Here is a 21,250-nt window from a genome sequence, read left to right on the forward strand (position 1 = left end):
ATGTTTAGAAATGTCTAAAGCCATAATGTCAACATTTCAATCATAAAATTATCAGTAAAAATGCTTGATTTGAGTGATTAATCAGGAAATAGTTGAATTAATATAAAGTCAGGAAATTAATGTTCTGTGTAGGTATTGAAAGATTTTATTTTTGCTTTGGTGACAGAGTAATGTCATGATCTGTGACTCAGTGCTTGATAAAACCTTTAGCATTCTCTGAAACTATTTTCCTCTTTACCGTTTTTAAAACTTTCTGGAATTTTTTGGGTTCATAGAGTTATAGAATAGAACTAGTATCTAATTCAGAATCAGTCTAGTTCTGACTCTGTCTATTGATTGATTGATTGATTGACTGTACACGGGCCTCTCACTGTTGTGGCCTCTCCCGTTGCGGAGCACAGGCTCCGGACGCGCAGGCTCAGCGGCCATGGCTCACGGGCCCAGCCGCTCCATGGCATGTGGGATCTTCCCGGACTGAGGCATGAACCCGTGTCCCCTGCATCGGCAGGCAGACTCTCAACCACTGCGCCACCAGGGAAGCCCTGACTCTGTCATTTTAAATAGCTTGTCACCCTGGGTCTGTAAGGCGTTATTGTGTGTTAGTGTCTTTATATGAAAAGTAGGAACAATGATTCTTTTTTAGGCTTAGTATGATAAGAATTTTACAGAGTTCTTATTTTCAGGTGTTAATTTCATTTTGAGATAAGACCTATCTTTTTTTCAAGGAAATTTGTATTAAGAATATGTTATATGTAAAGTAGTTTGAAAAGTATAAAGTCCTGCATGTATTTCAGGTATAATGATTCAGTACTTATTCATAATGCCATAATCATGGCTAGAAGAGACCTTGGAGAAATTTCGGATTACCATCTCATTTCATGGTGTGCTTCAAGTAATCTTTCAAGTTCATAGATGCCATATGAACTTGAGAGGCCCGCATACCACCAAAAAAAAAAAAAAGAAAGAAAATATAATTTTGTTTATTTTAGTTAAGTAGTAGCATTGTTGACATGGTAACTGCAAGTTTTACTGTGACCTACAGATTTTTAAAAATATACTTTGATACTAAGTGATTTGCAATAACTTTATTTTCTTTCTTAAATGTGTAGATCTTCAATTTTTTTGTGTGTATTTTTCTGATTTCTGCTCATAGCAGCTTTTCCTGACCATGGTGAATTATAATCCACTTTTTTTTTTTTTGCTGTGCGCGGACCTCTCACTTTTGTGGTCTCTCCCGTTAGCGGAGCACAGGCTCCGGACGCACAGGCTCAATGGCCACAGCTCACAGGCCCAGCCGCTCCACGGCATGTGGGATCTTCCCGGACCGGGGCACGACCCCATGTCCCCTGCATCGGCAGGCGGACTCTCAACCACTGCACCACCAGGGAAGCCCTAATCCACTTTTAATAAATCTACATAACATTTTTTTCTCAGAACTGGTTCATTACCTCGTTCATCTGAACAGTTACTGGGCCACAAAGAGGGTCCACGGGATTCAGTCACATTATTGGATGCTAAAGAATTGCTGAAATTCTTTACCTCAGATGGATTACCAATTGGAGATCTTCAACCTTTACAGATTCAGAAAGGGTAAGTTATAAACTGACAATTTCAACTAATTTTTAAGCAATCATTTAAAAAACACATTGCCTCTCATTTCTTCAGTTAATTAATGCTCTGTGACACTTTGACAAATTCTACAAGTTTGAGCCCAGCATTTATCAATTGGCCTTAATCCTCACATTTTACCTTAGCCAAATGTCGTACTGTTTTGTAGTATTGACTATAAGGGAAACAGGAATAATAAAAGCAACCTCAGCATATTTCTCTTAGAAATCAGCTTCTACTTTGTATACAGATGGCAATACTTTTTAAGAAAAAATTGTAATTTGACTTGCAAATATTTTTTTAAATTCTCTTTTCTGTATCACTTTCTAGTTTTGATTTTGCCACTACTTACTGTGACACTGTCAGTTATGTCTAATAGCAAAAAGGACAGCCTTTCAACTGAAGAGAATGGGGAAGTGTAATAAAAATGCTTTCAAAGCTATACCATTACCAAGGAAGAACTCAGTGTCTACATGAATAATTTACAACTAACTTGACTTCCAAGAAAACTTCCACTAAGTTACTAATTAATTCTGGATGTTACTGAAGTTTACTTAATTACAGATAAAATTATGGCATCATACACTTGTGAGATTTTACTAATTTGTTCACTACCCCAATTTCTTTTTTCTAATCCATTATTCTGAGAACCTTCCAAAGGACCTTAAGAATTATAGAACATTTTGATTACTTTTTCAAAGCTTGTTTTGGCAAATATTGAATTTAAGGGTTAGGAAAGGATTTATTTGAAAATAGTTAGCTTTCAAAACTAATGTTAGAGCATATTGCCTTCATGTTGTGTTCACTAAAGAGAGAGAGATGGGGAGCAACTTTGAAAACATGAGGATCTTAATAATTTGGAGTCTTAATGACTTAATGATCTTAATGACATAAAAATAGTGTGATTTTAGAGTAATTTTCTTTTTCTCATAGCTTTGAGAGATTGATAATCTTTTTTGTGGGCGTCAAGAAAGGGAAGAACTATGTACACATTTTCATCTGTTTAGTTATCAGATTACTGTCCTTCCAAATCATTAAGCGTGAACTGGCAGAGTCAGATGGGTTTGCCAAAACTGATTATGTAGGTTGTACTCTTTTTGACCAGAATGTCTTTTCTAGCTGCAATGTCTAGGGGAGATGCTATTAATTCTTTCTGTAGTTTACCAGTGATTTATTTAGGGAAGTTTGCTATAATTCCTTGATGTTAGTAAAGAACTGTGTCATTATCAAATATATCTTCTATTAAAATTAAAGTTGAAGGATGAGCTTTCATGGTAATGAATCAAGGACCTGCAGACATTTATTAAATGTCTACCCATGCAAGGAACCACCGAAATGCAATACTAAGTTAAACAAAGTACAGGAGTGACTCCTATATATACACCAGAGGAATATTAAACATTGACAAAATACATATGTATTACAGTGTTACCTTTAGAAAGAACAAGGTGTGAGTAAAATTAAACAAAATTAGATAGAGCTGCTTAGAGAGATTAAACTAAGAAATGGAAGACAACATGGCAAAGGAAAGAAGTGAAATGCTAAGTACCTAAATAGTTCTATATTACAAAATTATTCACTTTGATAATTAGTCATCAAAATACTGGGATCATTGCAATTTATTCATGTTATTTATTCAGAACTGTTTAAATGGATGCATTGAATATAAATTCTGGTTTTTGGGATTCATTAACTTGCATATGTCTTACATTTTAATGTAATAATTTCAAGCACTTATCTTAGTACTCAGAGATAATTTTTAATTTTCGGTGGCATATGGGCAGTTTTCATTACTAAAGCCAAGGGGCGAAAATGTGATAGCCAATTTATTCATGGTACTCTACTATCTACTTGTTTTTATGTATACCATTTCTAAGTCTTCTGAATTCAAGTCCCTGGTATTTCATTCTGCCTCTTAACTGTGTAAAGACCACTTGTATAATTCTCCCATTCCCATCTCACCTGTTCTGAGCTCTAGGAACACGATTCAGTTCATTAGAACAGTACCTCCCAACTCAGGCAGAGAAGGAGAGCACTTATTAGAACAACTAGGAGAGTTTAACCTAATTGCAGCAGTCTTCTTCCTGAGATTTTGATGTACCCCTGCAGGTCTAGGTGTGGAGGGGTAGAACATGAATATTTTATGTAAGCTCACCACATGATTAGTTCCAACATACCTGCTGATTGGAAACTTACTTCAGAAGAAGAACTGAAATCAGCAGTTAGTCTTTTTATCCTCTGATATTTAAAAGGTCACTGATTCTTAAAGTAGGTGTCAAAATGACTTCATTCCCAGGCAAAGAAAACTCTGCATTCCGCATGTGGTTATAGGAGGAAGTAAATAGTTCTTTTGTCACTAAAGATTGGAGTTTGACTTTATTCCCCTGGAAAAAAGAATTTAGCTAAATTCATAAACATTTTCCTACACCAAAAAAAAATATTCTTCAGGAATAATGCTGTTTCTTGAACTTGCACTAGAAATCATTTTCTATTCTTGATTTAACCATTTCTCAGAATAGTTTTGTGAAGTAAGTAGTATGGTAACTTCCGAAACTTGGGACACAGAAAATGTAAGTGACAAAACCCATAGGCTTAACCTCACTTCATTTCCTTCTTTGTCCCATATGAGATCCAGTTATAGAGAAGGAAGTCAGATTTCCTTCTTTAGACAGTTTCTTGAACTTTCTCTTCATCACTAAATAAACTTTAAATACAAATGAAAAACTTTTTGTTTCAGGGAAAAGACTTTTGTCCTGACACCAGAACTTAGTCCTCGGAAACTTCAGGGTTTACCTTTTGAAAAAGCCTCAGTATGTCATTATCATGGAATTGAGTGAGTTTTTTATTTTCACTTTACTCTTCTGTGTGTTGTTGATGTAGCTTATCTTAGGTGAGTGTAAAGAGTGACTGTAATAAAATGATATAAATTGGGACAGAGAAGCAAAGAGAAAGTATGTCCAAAAAAACTCAAAAAACTAAGCAGTACATACACAAATAATTTGTCTTCTGTTGGAAAAAAGTCATTTGATGATTAATCAGTTTTACATTTAAACATCCTATTATTAGTTACTAGATATTTTAGTCAAAATTATTTTAGTCCCTACATTGTAAATGTGTATTTATACTACTGGTCACATTAATATTCCCTGGTCATTGTAATTGCTCAGAAACTGTTAGATAAAATGCATTCTCATTTGCAACATGTTAATTATGTGTACATTTTTATGGAATTCTAATTGACCAGATGAATGAAATTTCCAAGGATTCTCTTGCTTAGAGGTATTAGGAGTTCCGGAGGTCATGTGCACATCTACCATTTTCACCAGGACAAGAAATGGAATGATGGAGATAATGTATTTTAGGTTAAATTTTCAAGACCTTAGTGACAACAGGTCATTCTAGGAATGTTTAGGTTTCTTGTTATGCTTAAATAAGATTTATTTTATTTAAAGAATATGTAAAGTTATATCAAATTTGATACTAGAAGCAAAAATTTTTGGTTACTTTATTTTTGAGCATCAAAATTAAACTCTCCGTTAAAGTCAGGGGCAAGAAAAAGATACCTGCTCTGACCAATTTTTTCTTTTTAATCATTTTTCTATATGTTCTAGCCAATCAGTTAAAATAAGGAAAACTAAAGAGTTTAAAAGAGTTACATGTAGTAAAACGGATACCAAAAGGTTTTTTTGTATTTGCCTTTTATTTTGCAGAGAAGAGACCTGAAAGACTTAGAAGTAGTAGAATTTGGTAAGGTAGCCAGTTATAAAATACATATAAAAGACACAAGTTTTCCTTTAAACTAGCCATGTCCAGTTTTTAACAGGATGAAAATGATCCCATTCAAAATAGCAGATAAAATCATAAATATCAGAAGTATTCTTGTAAAAAATGTAGAATGGGAAAATTTACAAATAATATGTATTAGGGGACATAAAAGCAATGTTGATTACTTAGGGGAAACATGCCTTGTTTCTCTGTGGGAAGATCCTGTGTTATAAAGGTGTTAATTCTCCTGACATCAATGCAAACATTTAATACAGTTCTTGTCAATTTTGAACTTTTGATGAAATAATTCTGTAATTTATCTGGTAAGAAGTCTCCTCTTTCTTGTTTAAAGAATGAGATAAATTGTATCATATTACTAGAAAATTTTATTATAAAGCTATTGTAATTACAATGTGGGGCTGGACCTAAGTAGAAATTACAAGGAAAAAGCAAGAATACATGATAATTTGATCTGATAGAAAAAGAATTTCAAATCAGAGGGCAAAAGAAAAATGTTCCGTAGATAGTAGTGAGAATGTTGATTAAGAATTCAAATAAAAATAAATCTGTTTGAAATGATTCTTTGTTCACGCCGAATATCAAAATAAATCGCAGATGTATTAAGAATTAAAAGTGGGAAAACTGTGAAAGTAAAGAACTAGCATAAAATGTAGGGGAAAATCTGTTCTAGCAGAGGAAGAAATCAAAAAAGAGTGATAGATTTGTCCTAATTTTTAAAACAGTAATGTCAGTTATCAACAGAAACAAGATTAAAAGTGTGGATTAAACTGAGGAAAATATTTTTTGAACATAAATGAGAAGGTAAATTTTCTTTGTAATGCTTACAAATCATAAGAAAATGAGATAAAGGCCCCTATGGAAGAGTTTGCAACATCTTAAACCATTTGTTTTTGAAACAGGAAATAAATATGGCCAATACAGGTGAAGAGTTGTTTTCTTCACCAGTCAGCTTTTTAAATTTACATTAAGAATGTAAATTGAAACAACAGTGAGAATCCTTTTCACCCATAAAATCATGGTGGAGGTAAAGGGACATGAATAAGCCAGCTTGGAATATAAATTGTTACAACCTGTCTGGGGGGCTGCTCGGTAATCTACCAAAAGCCATGCAGTTGTTTATAATATCAGATTGATTAACTTCACTTAATGATAAAATTAGCGTTTACATTGAAAGTTATTAGGCAAGGGTATTTTTCACAGTGTTATTTAAAATAAGAAACATTGGAAATAATGTCTAACTGTAGGAGGTTGGTTAAATAAATTATAGTGCATCCATAAAATAAAATACTGTGCAGCCACCAGAATGGTTAAAATAAAAGACCGATGAGTGTTGACAAGCGTATGGAACAATCAGAACCCTGGAACATTTTTGGTGGAAGTATAACGTGATTTATCTACTTCAGAAAAGGATCTGGCAGCTTCTTATAAAACTGAACATACTCAGACTCCCTGGCTCAGCATTTCTAATAGTCATTTTCCTAAGAGGAATGAAAACCTAACACCACAAAAAGACTGGTAAAAGAACCCACAGAGCAGTTTTATTCATAATACCCACAACCTGGAAATAGCCTTAGGTGTACATCAATGGGAGAATAGATAAATTAACTGGTATTAAAGCAGTACTACTCAATAATAACAAGGAACAACGTATGTATACATGCAACAACATTGAACTTCTGTCTGTCTGAGTATGAAAAACACAGTTGAAATAAGAATTTGAGGACTTTAAAAAGTGAAATTGCCTGCCCTTATAAGCAAATAAACAAATTTAGTTGTGACTCCATTTTCCTTGCTGTAAATTTAATCTGGGGCCATTGAGATCAAACTAAGAAAGTTGCAGGAGGTGAGCACAGTGAATCCAGAAACATGCTTTATTTTCAGGATTTGGGTTTATAGTGTGAGGTCCTATTCACATTAAATGTAGATTATGTTTCTACCTGAAGCAAAGTTCAAATGAAATTTCAAAGTAAATATGACACTGCAAAGAAAGTTCTCTCTTCTTACATTGCCGTGAGCCTTTGGAATCCTTGAGCTTTTCCTCTACTCAAACATAAGGAATATTTGGAAGAAATATATAAACTGCTCAAGTACAGATCAATGTTTACTTAAGCCAAAATGAAATCTATCCACAGTTGACTTGTTTTTCACTTCTCTCTCCTATCCTGGAGTGTAAGATACCATTGATTGTAAGATGCACCATCTTCTTTAACAACAAATTGAATTCCACTGTCAAACTGTGAGAGTCAGTTGGCCACACCAGCCTCCTGTTGCTCTGAACTTTCTTTCATGTATTCCAAGAGATTTGGCAGTTTTTCCGGCTTTCATCGGCATTGCTTGGTGTGTGCTAGGCAGTATCTTGCCTATTTTGTAGTTATAGGACAATGATAGCTTCATCTTCTGATAGGTATTTTTCTTTCTTTGGACACATTTGGTTATTTGTTTGCATTTGGTTATTGTTTTGCAAGAAAATGTGGAAGTTTACTCATTCATCCAACAGTGAATATTTTTCTTCACTATTATCACATACGCACCCTGCTACTCTGTTTCTGTTCCCTTCTTATTTACAAAGTCACTTTTTGTTTTGATGCCAAATCATAGTAAAATCACTTTGAAGACATTTTAAATGACAATTGAAGTCAATATGCACAGTGCACATAATTCAGTTGGAGGCATGACATTATGAACAGCTGTGATTAAGAGATGTTAAAACTGGAAGGAAAAAATCTGCATCTTAGAATCAAAATCTTAGAGTAGAAAAAAGTATGCATGTGGAGTCAAACTATGCATTATTTTTCTCTGAAAAATTTCCTGTAAGCCAATCAGGAATTACATTTCCTCTCTCCTAGAACTTTTCCTTAACATTCATGGTTCTTAGTGGTTTTCTAGATTCTGTCAATCGCCCAGGATAGAAATAGGACTCATCAGTAATCCTTAGGGTTGGGGCTGATTTTTAATGAAATGTGTTTTATTAAACAACAGACTAGAGAAAGAATGTTAGAGAATTGAGAGACCTAGGTTCTAGTCACTCTTCTGCCACCAGTTAACAGTATAACTTAGGAGCTCATTTTTCCCTCCTGTTAAATTAAACTGTTGGTTTATATCAGAGATTTTTCAGTCCTAGCTGCACTTTAGAATCACCTAGGTCGCTTTCTAAAAAAATGTCCAAGACTGATTCCAACCCCAGACCAATTAAATCAGAAACTCTGGGCATCAGTATTTCATAAAAACTCTTCAGATGATTCTAATGTTCAGCCGTGGGTCGACCCCTAAGTAAGATGACCCTTACACTTTACATGAGAGATAGCATACTAAATTGGTTAAAGTCAGACTCTGAAATCACCAACCTGGGTCTGAATCCTGGCTGAGCTACATATCATCAACATAGCATAAGATTTGCTGTGGTAGAAAATGAAACCACTGATGATGATGATGGTGACGATAAGAGCAGCAGCATACATTTATTGACAGCTTTGCTTGCATGTTCCAGGCACTGTTTCTGAGTGCGTACGTGTACCCATTCATGATCCTCACCATAGCTCTTTGAGATAACTGCTACGAATCTCATCTTGCAGAAGAGGCAGCAGTAGCATAGATAAAATTAAGTAGTTTGGCCATGTTCACACAGTAGTAGAGCTGGATTTAAATCCAGGGAGTCTGGCTCTCTAGTCTGTACTCTTAGAAATCCAATATGTGTCACAAGAGAAAGAGAAAACCTCCGTCAGGCAATCAGGTCGGGGTAATGATACACTCCTTGAGTGTTGAACTAAAAGCTTATAGACCCAAAGTTCTGACTCTAAGGAACTTCTTAGAATTTTACAAGTAAAGAGGACAGATAACAGAAAAAGGTTTTAATGTTTAAAGTCCTGTCATCGTATATGTGAAACTGTTTCCTTGATGTAGAAGGGGAGAATGTGAAGGGTATTCCAAGGTCACACATCTCATTGGTGATTTTCTTGATACGCTTATTTGTTGTACTTAACAACATGGGATTTCTTTTTTTTTTTAAGCCTTATCAAAGCATTTATTTATTTATTATTTTTATTTATTTTTTGGCTGCGTTAGGTCTTAGTTGTGGCACGCGGGATCTCCATTGAGGCATGCGGGATCTTCCCTTGCAGCGCAGGCTCTTTGTTGCGGCGCACGGGCTTCTCCCTAGTTGCTGCGTGCAGGCTCTAGGGTGCGTGGGCTCTGTAGTTTGCGACACGCGGGCTCTCTAGTTGAGGTGCGAGCTCAATAGTTGTGGCTCGCGGGCTTAGTTGCCCTGCCCTGCAGCATGTGGGATCTCAGTTCCCTTACCAGGGATAGAACCTGCATCCCCTGCATTGTAAGGCAGATTCTTTACTACTGGACCACCAGGGAAGTCCCTGAGATGGGATTTCTTTAAGTCCAGAAGCATTCACTGAGCAAACATCTCATTGATGTTAAATCACTGAGCAAACATCTCATTGATGTTAAATCAGATTTAGCTAGAAACCAAATGCACACACAGCTGAAGTGTTTGAAGGAAAATTTGTCAATCAGTCAGTAAGGTGGAAATGAGTTTCAAAGGGAAATTTCAAAATGTTCTGAGCTGTGTTTGGTGAGCCAGTTTAGAATGCCTTTATACCCTGTTAATCTTTGTGTTGAAAATAAACTTGTTCTTTCTAACAGAAGTTAGCATTTCACGTCATTACATATCAGCCATGCTGAAGTATCAGACATATCAGCCATGCTGAAGTATCAGAGGTTGGTAGAGATTTAAAAAGTATCAAAACAGCCACTGTATTATTTTGAAAATAAGCCAGAGGATTAACTTGATCTGTTGCCCAGAAACAGTCAAAGAGGAATCAGATTGTACTTCAAATTTTTTTAATTTTTTGCCATGTTGTGTAGCAGGCTGGAAAAAACTGAACTTGTGAGGGAAGTTGGCCGTTCACTCAACCTTCCAACAATTATTAGGAAGTTTAGTAAGAACTTTTTAAGTACATGTTTTGCTTTTCCCTAATTGGCAGGGAAAAGCCCATGGCTGCCATGGAGTCTTTGATTTTAAAGATCTTTCTCTTGTTTAGATATTGCTTGGATGACCGAAAAGCATTAGAAAGAGATGGGGGATTTTCAGAACTTCAGTCTCGTCTTATTCGTTATGAAACTCAAACTACATGCACCAGAGAAAGTTTTCCAGTACCTACCGTACTGAGCCCTCTTCCGTCTCCAGCAGTTTTGTCAGAGCCCGGAAGTGTCCCTGATGGAGAAGCTTTACAAAGTGAACTCCGGACTGACGTCTCCCGAGTAAAAAGGAGATCAAAAGATCTGAACTGCCTTTATCCCCCCAAAAGGTGCTATATTAAGTACATAAAGATAGTATCTTGACAGAAAGTATTTTAGTCCGCGGGTAATTGAATTAATCTTTCAGATTTTTAAGCTGCTTTCTGTACAGCTTAAATGTAATTCATTCATACCAGGAATTGTGTTTGTATTGTGAGCAGTTGATGATCATGCTTATAAGTTATACAAAGAAATGACTTGGAAAAAACACATTGTTTCTTGCTTTATATGCTAATATACAGCCCATCAGCACGATGGCTTGTAAAGCTTTTAAGCCATGGAACGCTGGCGATCTTATCCAGTAGATTAAGCAGCTGAGCTGCTCTGTTGAAGGGGGTGTTTAGGGATGCAGTTTTTCTGTTAGCTCTCTTCTCACTGTTTCCTACCTACACTGGCCCCTTAAACAAGGGGTTTCATGAGGTACCATTTTTGATTGAACCTGGGCTATGGCAGTGAAAGCGAGGAGTCCTAACCACTGGACCACCAGGAAATTCCCATGAGGTACCGTTTTGAAACAACTTGTTTCATATAAAATATAGCTTTAAAGCCTACATAATAATATATGAAAAATGAGATCTTTCTAGCTAATTTATTTGCTAGCTAAATAAAATATCCAAATACCTGAACAGAAATTAGAAGCTTATGAGATAAACACTCTAATTTCTATTGAATTTATATATCTTTAGAACCTTTGTCAAATTTAGGTCTTTGACACCTAAAACAAACCTTAAATTCTTATTATATGTAAATCTTTCAAAAAGTATCAAATATCTTAAAGTGAAACTTTCAAATCTTCTTTTAAACAGTGAAAATTGTTAGAATACTTTTTCCCTGATGGGGAATAACTAAATTATTTTCATGAGGACTTTACAAGTTCATGGTACTATTTACATGCGATAAAGCTAAAAAGCAAATCCATTAATATTTAGGATACTGTATTTTGTAATAATATTTTTTATTTCTGACTGTGACTGATAGATATGTGTTCCAGACAAGAAAGTACACTGTGGCCTCTAGGTTAACAGAATTGAAAAATATGAGACCCTATCTTGTAACAGGAAATTTAAACATTCTAGAAAGATTGAAACAAGAGCTACTTTTATAGTTTTATTTCTGTTTGTTTTAACACTGTTATTTATTTTGCTCAGGTAGTTGCATAGCTACAACAAGCATGATTATTATGGTTTCTTCATCAAAATTATCTTAATAGAAAAGTATAAGTACTTGGCAGATGAGTACTGGATCTATAAATAGCATTGCCTGGAGTGCCATCCCTGATTTATGTGAGAAATTGTAAATTAACGGGGAGGGTGACAGTAATGTTGCTAGTTGCTTTTCCTATTAGCTTTTAATATTAGCTGAAATCCTAGAATGTTATTCATTGCCTTCCGTGTTCTAGTCACTCATTTGAAGAACTAAGGGAGCAACTGTATAATATGATGTCGACTGCTTATCTAAGGCAGTAGTAGCAAGAAATTGTGTTTGCTTTTCTTGGGTTTATATGTCAGTGGTTATGGTTGTAACATTTAAGACAGAAAATGGACTTCATTGTTGATTCACTTAATCTGCATTTTTATATTTCCCCCCCATTAGACTTGTGAAATCTGAAAGTTCAGATTCTCTTCTTTCTCAGAGAAGTGGCATTACTAATCATCATCATCATGCAGTGACATCCAGAAAGCCACGGGCAGAGAGATCGTTATCTGTGACTCGTCCATCTCTTCCAGTTCTTAGCAGTGAAACTCCCAAAGTCACTACAAATGCCAGTTCAGGTCAAAAAAGTGTGCCTGAACCAAAAACATCGAGGCCCAGTAAGGAATCAAGATCACAGAAACACACACGGGTAAAGATTTATTTCCTGACTCTCTTAGTTCTGCACGGGAAGAAATTTCTTCATTTGATTCGTTTTAAACGTTTGTCTAAAAATTTTATGAATGAAATGAAATGGTATCTTTAATTTACTTTAAAATAATTCAGGGGAGTTCCCTGGTGGCCTAGTGGTTAGGATTCTGGGCTTTCACTGCCTTGCCCGGATTCAATCCCTGGTCCAGGAACTGAGATCCTGCAAGCTGTGTGGTATGGCCCAAAAAAATGGAGTAAAAAAAAAATTCAGTGCAAGAAGGATAATGGAAAAGTGAGTGGGGGCATATAAGTGAAACAGAAAGAGCCACAAATTGATCCTTCTTGAAACTGGTAGTAGATATATCGAGATGAGGGTTTGTTACAAATATTCTCTTTACAGTGTTTGACATTTTCCATAATAAAAAATAAGTACACACCTATATATCCCTGCTGTGTGTACCTTTTACACTCAGATTTTGATTCAGAACTCAGGATATGAATTCCTCTCTTCAGATACTCTAGTCCTCTCTTCCTGACAGATAGCCTGCGACACGTGTGATCGTGTCACTGTTTCAGATCTCCTTTCTTCTAGATGCTTTTGTCTTAATGAGCTTATCTATCTTTAGCATAGCTACATGGTTCTGTGATTCACAGAACTTAACTCTAAAGCTGAAATAATATGTTTGTACCTTTTCCAAGACATATTAGTTGTATACTATGTTCTGTTCAAGATATTGAAAGAAGTAGTTACTGAAACCCTGAAGAAACACAGGATTACTGAGGCTCATGAATGTTTCACGGCTTGCAGCCAGCGTCTCTTTGAGATCTCGAAGTTCTATCTAAAGGTACAGTGTCTTCTCTACTGATGGCAAAATCGAGGTCAAGTTCTAATGTTCCTATTTGACACAAGATAATATTGACTGAGTATCTTTTACACTGATAGCTTATTGCCAATTTTTTTTAATGGAGGTAGAAAAATTGGAGTCAAAAAGTTTATATTTGATTTATTTGATTTTAGTTCTCAGATGTAGAAAACTGCACTTTAACTGGTATCCTCAGTGTTTCCCTAACAAGCCTTTGACTTAAGTTGATAATAAGCTTCCACTTACTTTATTCAACTTATTCAAGTAATTTTAGTATATAGTGAAACTACTGGAGGGAGTATCGAAGCACCCAGCTTCTAATTTTGGATCCATTATCTGCTTGTTGTAAGACATTGGACAGATCGCCCATTCAGATGACAATTTTGTAAAACTTAGATGGTGTTAGATTAGTTCCAGTTTTCAGAGTTTCTGACTTGAATCACAATTTTATATGGGTTCCTGATTAAAACTGCAGATGGACCGCATGTATTCGATTCCCTTCCCTTCTAAAATCTCTCAAGAAAGACAGTATTGAAAGTACAAAAACTAAGAAAAGAGGAAAGGAGAAATGTAGAAATGTTTTCATACATTGTTGAACCAAAAAAAACACATGGAAGCATGGTATAACAGAGTAGAAGAAGTGACAGCCTAAATGTCTGCCTGGGGACACCTGTGAGAGGCAAGCCAGTTCAACAGACACGGTCTCTGACCTGCTCAGGTCTTGGAGACACCAAGTATCATGGAAAGCAGGAGCAAGGTGCCAGGTGAAAAAAAAGAGGAGTTAAATAGAGATCTACAGAGTGAACTGGGGAGCCTTCAGTTTGCTCTGCACGCTTTTCCCCCACAATGTTAACTACAGATAAGTATATTATACATAGTTTTATCCTCACCACCCCCCACCCCACCCCTGCGACAATGCAGGAAATAGTCTCTGAAGAAAAAAGAATTGGAGGCCACGGTAAAAAGCCCAACTGGCCCCTTATTCACCTACCTTGTAAAGATACCAATGAACAAGCTCTGTACAGACAGAGCTTCCAGTAAGATTTTTACTATCTCATTTTAAAACATGACTGGACAGCCAAGAGTTAGCATACTTTTGAGAAAAGCTTCTAATACAGCAGATGCCAAAACATGAAGGAACAAAGGGAACTATGAAGGAGCAGAAAGCTGAAGAAAACTTCATAAAAAACTATATTGTCTCAGAGAGAAGATAATTGGGTGCACAAAACCGGAATGGGATGCTGTTTCCAAAAACTATAGAACATGAAAGCTCCTTAAAATTAGAAATATGATAAAATCAGTACAATAGAAAGGCTGAACAGTTGAGATTAAGAAATTTACCAGAAATTAGTATTAATGACAAAATTAAGGATAAAAACATTAAACACAGGATAAGAAAATGGGGGAATTAATCCAAAAGATCCAATATGCTAATAATAGGAATTTCAAAAATAGAGACTAGAGGAGAAAAAACTCAAAAATATAACAGAAAGTTTTCTAGACCTGAAGGACGCACTCCTCCTGCTGGAAAGGGCACACAGCTTGTTCAACCTAGTGGATGACAGTTCTACAAGCCACATCACTGTGGAATGTCACATATCCTGGGACAGAGAGAATATTTCCTAAAAGCTTCCCAGGAGAGAAAGTAGTTTACATACAAAGAATCAATAAGAGTGGCATTGGATTTTTCTGTGTGCCAGAAGAAGGTAGAACAGTATCTTCAAATTCTGAAGGAAAGTGATTTACCTAGTATTTTATACCTGGTCTAGAAGTCAGTCAGGTATGAAAATTCAGTACAGATACTTTCAGTCATGGAAGGTCTGAAAAATTCTGTCATTTTTTTACCCTTTTGACAAATCTGTGAGAAGATGAAATTCAATAGAGCAAGGGACTGAATCAAGAAATAAAAGAAAAACTAACCTAGACTGGGGAAGATAAGTCCCAATGGGACCAGGCTGAGGGAGCAATTGGACCAAATTGGAGCAGGCTATGGGAGAAGGATCTCCAGTTTAAAAAAATACAATCAAGAAAACAAAAGCAAAAACGAAAAGCTGAAGTGAGAGATTATCCAGGATCCCTGAGTGTTTGAAGAACTTTGCTGTACATTTAATCAGTCTTTCACAGCATTGTGGGGTGGGGGTAGGATTATACACGTGGAAAACTAAGCAAACGTAGTTCAACTACAGGATAAACAAAACAGATGAAAGAGAAATTATAACCGTTATACATTACTTAGCTCGGGATTGAACTATATTTGCTTAGGTATAAAATGCAAACATTGACTATTTACTAATCAAAAAATTGTGGTGCAGCTGTTACTGAGAGGAAGAGAAGGGAGGTGGGAGGATTCAGAGACCTGAATCTGGGATAACAGCAATCACTGTCTAGAACTGTTAAATCATGAAATAGAGTATAAGCTTATTATTTAGAAACATGAAGGTATAAATAAGAGAAAGAGCTTAAAGAATTCAAAGTGACTACTTCAATGGAGCATAGCTTGGAAGTGCAACAGAGGATTACTTTTTGTTTTTAATACAATTGGATTTAAAAATTTTTATAATATAATTTGATATAGTCATTACCTTTTTACAAGTCAGAGATTTCAGTTTTATTTCCTATGGCATTCCCTCTTTGTGGTGGAATGAAATAGCCAAAAAGAAGAGAGAGAAAAAAAGTTATTTTATCTGAAAAATAAATATGAACTGTATATTCATTTCCTGAGTAATGAAGTTAATGTGGCTACTTATAGTTGAGGATGGGGCTTAGGTTTGGTCAGTGCCATTGAGTATTTGAGATTAGAGTGGCGTGGATGTATTTTGGTTAGAGTACTTTGACCTTTCAGGATGGAACTAAATTATAATCTGTTACTTTGAGTTTTTTGTAGTATCTCCCTCTTCATGTTGATACTTACAGAATTAGGATCATCTCAAGTTTTTAATAATGACTTGTTCTCTGTAATTTAATGTGCAGATTTAAGCTGCTGTATTTTGTTACGTTTAGGATCTTAAAACTTCAAGGGGTCTATTTGAAGAAATGAAGAAAACAGCAAGCAACAATGTTGTACAGGTAAATAAATTATTCCCAAGAAACGACATTCAATTAAATTGCTATTTTATTGCAGGTTAGTACCTGTGATGCTGTAATATATGCAGTAAGAATTAGTGAGTGCTCTTTTCAACTTTGTCCCTATGACCACTCTTTAAAATAGTTAATAATAGACTTATGCAAGCAGAATCTTTAGTAGTATTTAAGAGATTTCTCTGTTAACAAAAGAGCTTCTAAACTGATGTTAAGAAAGAAACAGAAAAAAAAAATCCAAAGAGCTGGAAAAATTAATCCATTTCTATTAGCTATTTTCAAAGTTTAGTTAATTTCTTTTTAGTGATGCTTTGAAAGTACATTTTCAAATAAAGGTGAGAAAATAGAGTAGAAGCTTCATCTTGTCCAGTGAGAACACTACTGTATTCCACAGCGGAAGTTCAGCAAAAAGTCTTCTTGAGCAAGAAAATAAAATGTGGGTTTTTTTTCCATTTAAAAATTCATGATCTAACATGTAATATGTATACACATATGCAAAGAAACACATACAATTTATTTTTATTTATTTATTTTTTAAACATCTTTATTGGGGTATAATTGCTTTACAATGGTGTGTTAGTTTCTGCTTTATAACAAAGTGAATCAGTTATACATATACATGTGTTCCCATATCTCTTCCCTCTTGCGTCTCCCTCCCTCCCACCCTCCCTAACACATACAATTCAAAAACATAATTTTAAAAGAGAATATCCTTGGGATCACTCACTGTGCAACCTGGGAAATAAAATATTGTGGGGACCTTGGAAACCCCCAAAGAATCCCTTCCCCACCATATCCCACTGCATCACCTCTGGAGGTAACCGCTCTACTGATTTTTTTGTGTGTGTGATAATCATTTCCTTAGTTTTTTTTTTTAATAGAAGTATAGTTGATGTATAATATTATGTAAGTTACAGGTGTACAATATAGTGATTCACAATTTTTAAAGGTTATACTCCATTTTTAATTATTATAAAATCTTGGCTCTATTCCCTGTGTTGTACAATATATCCTCGTAGCTTATTTTATACATAATAGTTTGTACTTCTTAATCTCATAGTCCTATATTGCCCCTTCCCCTGTCCCCACTGGTAACTGCTAGTAAAATGTATTTTCAAGAGAATATATATTTTAAGATTTTGACAGGTTATTTTTTGCTTTAAATTTTCTACCATACTCTTTTGAAATTTTAACAATATCTTTTTCTGTCACTTGTGTTTCCAATAGAAATGTACCATAATCATATTTTTTTCTCTCCCTAGGTGATTGAATGGGTATTAGAAAAGACAAGCAAGAAATAGCACAAAATCATTCTCTTTGGATAATTATAAATTGGACAGAGCTATTATTTCCTTTTTCCTTCCATAGTTTGAAAATTACAAACAAATTTCAAACTTTATTCAAAGAGTAGATGTTACATCTCTAAAGAATTTCATAAATATCCTATATTTATATAGTTTTGAGGTTGCTCAGTTAATGTATTTTTAATTGTGTACTTATTTTATAGTTTTACTATATTTTAATTTTTTAATATTTTTATATATGTTTACAAATTTTACTCTTGGTTATTTAATTATTCCAATAAATAGAAAAAGATATTTCTTTACTTCTTGGTAAATGTCTTTGTTGTTAGGCCTATTTAAATTAATAAGTCTTAAGTAAGACATTGCCAGTGGTTTTTCTCATGTGTTCCAATAGCGTGATTTATTGGACGGCCCCTGATCTAGAAAATATTGGCAAGAAAATTCACAGTTAGCCATGTTCCCTTACCCCTGCCCTAGAGCCACCACTGTTGAGCTATTCATGTTTATTTGGGATCAAAAATGAAGAAAGAGCAAAACTTAAGAAAATAAGACACAGTGAAAATGACTAAGTACAGACTCCCAGAAAAAAAATACCTTTTCCCATGGCAGAAAATCTGGAAAATGTGGAAAATGCGAAAAAGAGTGGAAAAAAATTCTAACATTGTTTCTGTCTATAGGTAACCACTGTTAATATTTTTAAACATTATGTTTAAAATATTTTCAGAATTGGTGTCATATGTGTGTGTATGTGTACGTGTGTTTATGTATGTGATGTGTGTGTATATGTATATTAATTTATAGCCTGCTTTTCACTTAACAATGTGATATAACTTAATGATATATGATATAAAATGATTTTTATATCATATATCATCATTTTAATAACTGCATGATACAAATGAACCACAATTTGTTAAATCAATCCCTCATTGTTGGACATATGAGTTCAATTTTTCCTTACTAAAAATAAAACTTTAATGAATATTCCTGGTACCTCACTGATTATTCCTTAGTATAAGTTTTTCGGAGTGGAATTTGTGATTTTTGGTAAATTTTTCCAAATTGCCTGAGAGATCAGTTTGTACACCCACCAGGAGAGTCCCCGTTTCCTTTTCTGATGGCTGAAAATAGTGAGGGTGAACATTTTAAAAAATATGTTGGCCGCTTTTTCAGTAAATTTAATTGGTCAAAGAAATTAATTTCTAAATTTCTAGATGCCTTCCTGGAATTCCAAAGCTGATCTCCACATTATCCACGTCAGGGCCTAGACTCCCACAGGGTCAGAGGTTTGGGCTGCAGCCTCCCTTATTTGGGCTTCTGGAGAAGGGGAGTTACAAGCCTTCCCTATACCTGCACGCTTTCCATACTCGGATACTACTTTAACTTAACTTCCATGCAGTGCTCATACTTCATACCTTTTGTGAACTTCCCATAAAAAATATTTCAAAGTAAAAAGTGACAAGATAGTTCAGATAAATTTGAAAGCAGGTACAAAGGAGAGATCTAAAAGGCCCAAAGACTCCAGGTCAATTTTTGGAATAGACTAAAAGTCATGGAAGAAAAGGCAGGCTGAACTGAGGTTCAGCTGTACATACTTTGGGCTGTGTTCCAGGAGAGGAACCCTGCTGACCAGTTGTTCTGTCTATATATACGATAAGTATGAGCGGGACCTCATGTGGGAAGGAGAACATAGGCTGAGCTTAGATATCAGATGTTCTGAGGAGTTATTTCCCAGTGCTGGGAATAATGCCTGAAGCTCCCACTCTTTATAAGGACTCTTTTTTGGAGAAAGAGGGAGCCACAGGGCTGGACTAGCTCAGCTCCGTTATATAGTGATGGTACATTTGGCAAAACTGTTGCCTACATAACCTGGAAAAGAGAATTTGTACCAAATGAACTCATGGATCTAGTTAAGGTTATTTCCAGACAGAATGCTAGAAGTGTCAATGAGCCATTTGTTTGTTTATTTGGCTGAATACAATAAGGTGCAGGACAAGATAGATGAACAAGAGGAGGGACTGTTCAGTTTTCTAGCAGCATTTTGAGGAGATACAGAGGGCTTAGAACATTCTGGATTGGAAAATAAAATGTTTTCCCGCTTCTAGTATCTCTAATGGCAAAATATTCTCCAAGTAAGTAATAGCCTCAAGAAAAAGATCAAACCAAAGGTCTAGCAATATAATTCTTTATTAAGACCTTAGAAATATTTAAAGTAAACTCTCGTAGCAAGACAAAAGGGCTTTAAGAATCTTCAGGGTGTTGCCCCATAGCACTCTGACACCCAAAGTAAAGAGGACCTGTCCTGAAAAGAATTGTGGGTGTGGTTTTCATCTAATAGACTAGACTATAACTTGATACATAGAAAGCCCACACATTTTATTTTTATTGGAGATGTAATTCACATATTATGAAATTCACCCTTGAGGGTGTATAATCTAACAGGTTTTAGTATATCCACAAAGTTGTGTAATCATCACTACTGTCTAATTGCATAACATTTTCCTCACCCCAGTAGAAATTCCATATCTACTAGCAGTCATTTTCTGTCCACCACTGGCAACCACTAATCTGCTTTCGGTTCTCTGGATCTGCCTATTCTGGACATTTGATGTACGTGGACTAATACAATTTATGGTCTTTTGTGTCTGGTTTCTTTTACTTAGCATGAGGTTTTTCACGGTTCATCCATGTTGTAGCATGTATCAGCGTTTCACTGTATGACTCTGCCACATTTTGTTTATCCGTTCATCAGTTGATGCACATTTGGGCTGATTCCACTTTTTGGCTATCATGAATAATGCTACCATGGAGGTTTATATACAAGTTTTGGCATAGACATATATTTCCATTTATCTTGGGTATATGCCTAGGAGTGGAATTGTTGGACTATATATTCAACAGTAACTGTTTAATTTTTTGAGAAAAGGCAGACTGTTTTCCAAAGCAGCTGCACCACTTGACATTTCCACCAGCAGTTCCAATTTCTCCACATCCTTGCTAACACTTGTTATTATTTTTCTTCTGACAAATGATAGGAAATGTGAGGTAATATCTCATAGTGGTTTTGATTTGCATTTCTCTGATAAATAATGTTGTTGAGCATCTTTTCACATGCTTATTGGCCATTTGCATATTTTCTTTCCGCAAATGTCCACCAAATCCTTTTTTAAGGACTTTTAGGTGGGATTATTTCTCTTTTTATTGTCGAGTTATAAGAACTCTTTATATTTTCTGGATTCTAGTCCCTTATCTATGATTTACAAATATTTTCTCCAATTCTGTCCTTCCACTTTACGGTTTTATCTCTTACATTTAAGTCTGTGATCCACTTTGAGTTAATTTTTGTGTATGGTGTGAAGAAGGGATCCACCATCATTCTTTGACATACGGGTATCCAGTTTTACCAGCATAATCTGTTGAAAAGACAGTTCTTTCTCCGTTGAATTTTCTTAGCAACAGAAAGTC

General features: G+C 35.2%; 1 protein-coding gene across 1 annotated transcript in view; it reads left to right on the forward strand.

The window, feature by feature from the left end:
* The window catches only part of MTBP (MDM2 binding protein), a 72,195-nt gene extending 54,109 nt beyond the window's left edge, over positions 1 to 18,086 (forward strand). Inside the window, exons 16-22 of the mRNA XM_065895465.1 lie at positions 1,435 to 1,590; positions 4,346 to 4,441; positions 10,443 to 10,709; positions 12,292 to 12,541; positions 13,272 to 13,385; positions 16,404 to 16,469; positions 17,744 to 18,086. Of these exons, the coding sequence (XP_065751537.1) occupies positions 1,435 to 1,590; positions 4,346 to 4,441; positions 10,443 to 10,709; positions 12,292 to 12,541; positions 13,272 to 13,385; positions 16,404 to 16,469; positions 17,744 to 17,782 (988 nt within the window). The 3' untranslated portion in view covers positions 17,783 to 18,086. The remainder of the gene's footprint in view (positions 1 to 1,434; positions 1,591 to 4,345; positions 4,442 to 10,442; positions 10,710 to 12,291; positions 12,542 to 13,271; positions 13,386 to 16,403; positions 16,470 to 17,743) is intronic.
* Positions 18,087 to 21,250: the final 3,164 nt, after the last annotated feature.

This window comes from Phocoena phocoena, chromosome 17 (assembly GCF_963924675.1).
Source record: "Phocoena phocoena chromosome 17, mPhoPho1.1, whole genome shotgun sequence".
NCBI classification, from domain to species: domain Eukaryota; kingdom Metazoa; phylum Chordata; class Mammalia; order Artiodactyla; family Phocoenidae; genus Phocoena; species Phocoena phocoena.